The 4,046-nt window shown below is 47.8% G+C and overlaps 1 protein-coding gene across 1 annotated transcript; it reads right to left on the reverse strand.

The window, feature by feature from the left end:
* Positions 1-1,712: 1,712 nt before the first annotated feature.
* On the reverse strand, positions 1,713-3,701 carry LOC132532394 (cytochrome b-c1 complex subunit 9). The gene is made up of 2 exons (XM_060170866.1): positions 3,512-3,701; positions 1,713-1,978 (listed from the first exon to the last, which is right to left on the reverse strand). Exons 1-2 carry the CDS (start codon positions 3,659-3,661, stop codon positions 1,934-1,936), a joined length of 195 nt encoding a protein of 64 aa, XP_060026849.1. The 5' UTR covers positions 3,662-3,701; the 3' UTR covers positions 1,713-1,933.
* Between the last annotated feature and the right edge of the window lie 345 nt (positions 3,702-4,046).

The raw sequence follows: 4,046 nt of genomic DNA on the forward strand, positions 1-4,046 counted from the left end.
AGTACCACTTCACACACTCTTTCCGGTAGTGCATCTGTGCCAATTTTCCATATCATTTCTTTTGGCTGCGCCATGCAGCATATGGGATCTTAGTTCCCCCACCCAGGGATCGAATCCATGCCCCCTGCAGTGGAAGCGCAGAGTCATAACCACTGGACTGCCAGGGAATTCCCCCTCTGGTTTTTAGGGAAGAATCCTTCCTTGTCCCTTTCCTTGCTTCTGGTGGTTGCTGGCAATCTCTGGCATTCCTTGGCCTATGAAAGCTCAACTGCAATCTCTGTTGCTGTCTTCACATGGCCTTCTTAAAAGGGCACCAGTCATTGGATTTAGGGCCCACCCCAACCTATTACGACCTCATCTTAATTTAACTAATTACATCTGCAAAGACCCTAGTTCCAAATAAGGTCACATTCTGAGGTTCTGGGTGGAAAATATTCAATCCCCTAAAATAAGTAAAACAGGGATTATTTTAATGTTTGGCTCTTATTGAAAGGAAATACACACACAAACAACCTCAACAGCCCAGAAATGCTGATGATAAATAACGGGCCGTCTTTTTTTTTTTTTTTGCTGGGCCACAATGCATGCAGGATCTTCCCCGACCAGGGATCGAACCTGCACCCCCTGCAGTGGGAGCACGGAGCCTTAACCACTGGACCACCAGGGAAGTCCAGTAAAGGGCATTTTAATGTAGAATGGCTTAGGAATACGCTTGCTGCTTGGGCTGAATGTGCCCCGAGACAAGTGATCAACTAAACTCATTCTAACCCTGCTGCCCTGAGCTCGTCATCAGGTGCTCAAGAATAATGTAGAATAACTCTTCGAGAATGCTCCCTGCTTTATTGTTTTTCACCAGCACATTGCCCTCAAATCGTTGGGAACAGTGTAAAGTAAGTGGCAATCTTCAACCCCCAGAGTGTTCCTCTATTAATGCTGAAATCATTCTTAGAATCAGTCTTAGAATGAACCTCTACTTTGGTTCAGGTCTTGATTTGGCCCCCAGAGCTGTACTACCTTTAGCATGTCATGATTTCTCGAGGGCCTGACTTCATCTTCATTAAGATATGCCTCAGGTAGGGCAAACTGGGCAATTCCTAGGTTCTCTCCTACCCCTGTGTTTCCCGACCTGAGTCTTCCCCATTAGTTGATGGTGGTTGATCCAGCTCTGGCCCAATCATGCCAAGCTCCAGGTGAAATATGGCAGACAGGTGAGTCACTCATCTTCCCAGGCCAGTTACCAAACAGAACTGCTCTTCTCCAGTTCAGCACATCCCAGTGCTCTCCATGGCTGCTCCCAGCCATGCTGCATGTTTTCCAACGTCCCTTACAGCCATCAGAAGATGAGCGGTGGCCCAGAGAGGTACGCCAGCTTACCCAAAGATACTCAGCAAGTTAAAGGCAGAATGGAGACTAAACCTTCAGGCCATGGTTTGTTCCCCCGCTGGATCCACAGAGCTTCCCTAGGGCCAAGCCAGTTAGCTATCCTCTGCCTGACTTAAGAATGGAGTTATTGGTTTAGAAGCCAAAGCTGAAGATAACATCACCAACTCTAGCTCATGGTTTGAAAACTACAATTCTTCTTTGGAAGTTAATGGGAAACCCAAAATAATGGAATCTGCCCTTCAGATATTCGCAGAGGACTTTGAAGTGGTGTCAAATAACTGTTAAGTGAAGATCAGGTAGTTAAAAAGCACCCCATGCAGAAGCAGGTCTCAAGGACAATTTACATTTATTTGTTGATGACTCTGACTAAACATACTTCAAACATAGCAGAAGTTAAAGAGTCTCTCAGGTGACGTCATCTCATGCCAACAGCTAAAGGTGGCCCGTGTAGAGTGACATGAGCTTCATCTTCAAGCTGAGGCCCTGACTCTGGGCAAACAGCTGGTGGGTGGACCTGGTCTTTCTGGCCTGGATTGGGGCCTCCAAGGAGCTACGCCTTGTTCTCATACTTGTGCTTGATGTGTTTCCATAGCTTCTGCGTTTTAAAGACAAGAACCACAAACTTAGTTTTGCCTCTCACATTTTATAACTCCTCCCACTGCCCTGGTCTCTAAAACAAACCTGAGAGAAACACGTAGCACATGCTGACAGTGTGCAGTGGGCAAACTGGAAGCAGTACTAGGCTTGATGTACATTCCTAACATTTACAGGATGCTCTGATGCTCTCAATCAGTGTGTGAAGTAAGTGGGAAGGCATGATCTCACTTTACAGGAAACAGGTAGAGAGACTGAGGGACCTACCCCCTGAGCATACAATTATTAAGTAACAGAGGCTGGAAAATGTCTCATTTTTCAACTCCAAGGTATTACTCAAGAGGTCCTAAGTGCATGGTCCCCAAATACTTCACATTGAGCCATTTTAAAAATTTCCTCAGACCTATGATCATTGGGTCAGGAACTAGCTGTATTCTCATTCCTAAAAGCAACAAAGATGGGTGGGTTATGACAACATCCTGAGATGCCTTCCCCACACACTGGAAACGGCCAGAGGAACTGCTTGAAAATGAACAGTAGCAGCACTTTCATAAGGGCAGAAAGTTGACCTGGCCACAGGCAGTACATCAGTGGACAGAGCCTGCCTGGGCTGTAGGGCCAGACCGCTTCAAGTTAAAAACAGAGTGAGTGGTGGCACAGGCCTTATTTGTCCAAGACCTTCCCCAGTATGAGCCACAATTTAACGACAGAAAGCAGGCAAGGCATCCAGCACAGTGCCTGGCACACAGTGAGTCTAAAAAGTGTTGTTATGCTCTATCTTATGCTTCCACTTTCTCGTGAGGAATGTAACAAATGACATTTTTTGGGAGTACCACCTACCAGGTACTGTGGCACCTTGCCTGCATCTCATATAATCCTCACAATAATTCCCTGAGATAGTTGCTATTATTATCATTTCTATTCCACAGATAAAAGTGAAGCTCAGACAGGTTAAGAAACTCGCCCACCTTAATGCCACAGTTATTAATTGATAAGGCCCAGTATTCCCATCCAGGGCTCTCTGATTTCATACCCACCCTACTCTTAACCATTACTAATACCACCGCTGACAGCATGGAAAGACTTTGTAACTGAAAAGTGCTATCTGAAAAGGCCAGCCACGGTATCTAAAGAGTTGTTCTTTTCACGACCGTCGCCCGCTCAAATCTGCCCTTGAAACCTTCAGACGAGATAGGGGGTCCCGGGTCCAGCCCTGACTTGCCTCTAACTCCCTGGTGATGTAGCCCTAACAAGTCCTTTGCTCTCACTAGGTTAGTCTTCGCTTCTGCAAATGGGCAAGTGGGTGTATGGGGCGGAAGACAGCAATACTTAAAACCCCTGCAAGGTGGGATCTGTTGACCCCGTTGAACGTTTTAGGATTCACACCGGGCGGAGCGGACAGACGGCAGTCTGCAGACAGAAGACACCCAGGGATCCCCCCCTCCTCGTAAAGGTAGACTGAATCCCGCCCCACCCTCACTCTCACTGTCACCCCTCAGAGGGCCCCAAGGTCAGGATCGGCCCAGGCCCTCACCCCTTCGTTGATGTGTTCGTAGATCGCGTCCGCGCCTTGATCGAAGGCGCGCTCGAAGAACAGGGCGCCCACGGCTATGGTGAGGGCAAAGGTGGAGGTCCTGCGGAACAGCAGGGAGTACAACCTCGCAGCCAACGTTGGGCCCGCCATGTTTGTCCGCTGCCGAACTAGCGCCACCGCGCATGCACCGCGACCGAGCTTTCTCTCCAAAGGTCCTCAACTTGTAACGCTTTATGGGATTTGTAGTTCTTCTGGATCTCAGCGCTCGTCGTTTTGAACTATGGAAGTAACTGATGGCTTGCGCGTGATTCAAATCTCCTAAAATCCAGATCACGGCAGCCCAAATAGTTGGTAAAATGTATTACCGAATTTTTCTCCTCAATCATTTCTTGCTGATTGAATATTTTAAACTACAACACCCAGAAGCCCTCGCGCTTTCTCCGCTTCCTCCTGCACGGTCTCAGCTTTGATTCGCAAAGGTTTCTGGGAAGGGTGGACCGATACCCAAGGAAGGACTACAAATCCCAGCAAGCAG

The sequence above is a fragment of the Lagenorhynchus albirostris genome, chromosome 14 (assembly GCF_949774975.1).
Source record: "Lagenorhynchus albirostris chromosome 14, mLagAlb1.1, whole genome shotgun sequence".
Taxonomy (NCBI): domain Eukaryota; kingdom Metazoa; phylum Chordata; class Mammalia; order Artiodactyla; family Delphinidae; genus Lagenorhynchus; species Lagenorhynchus albirostris.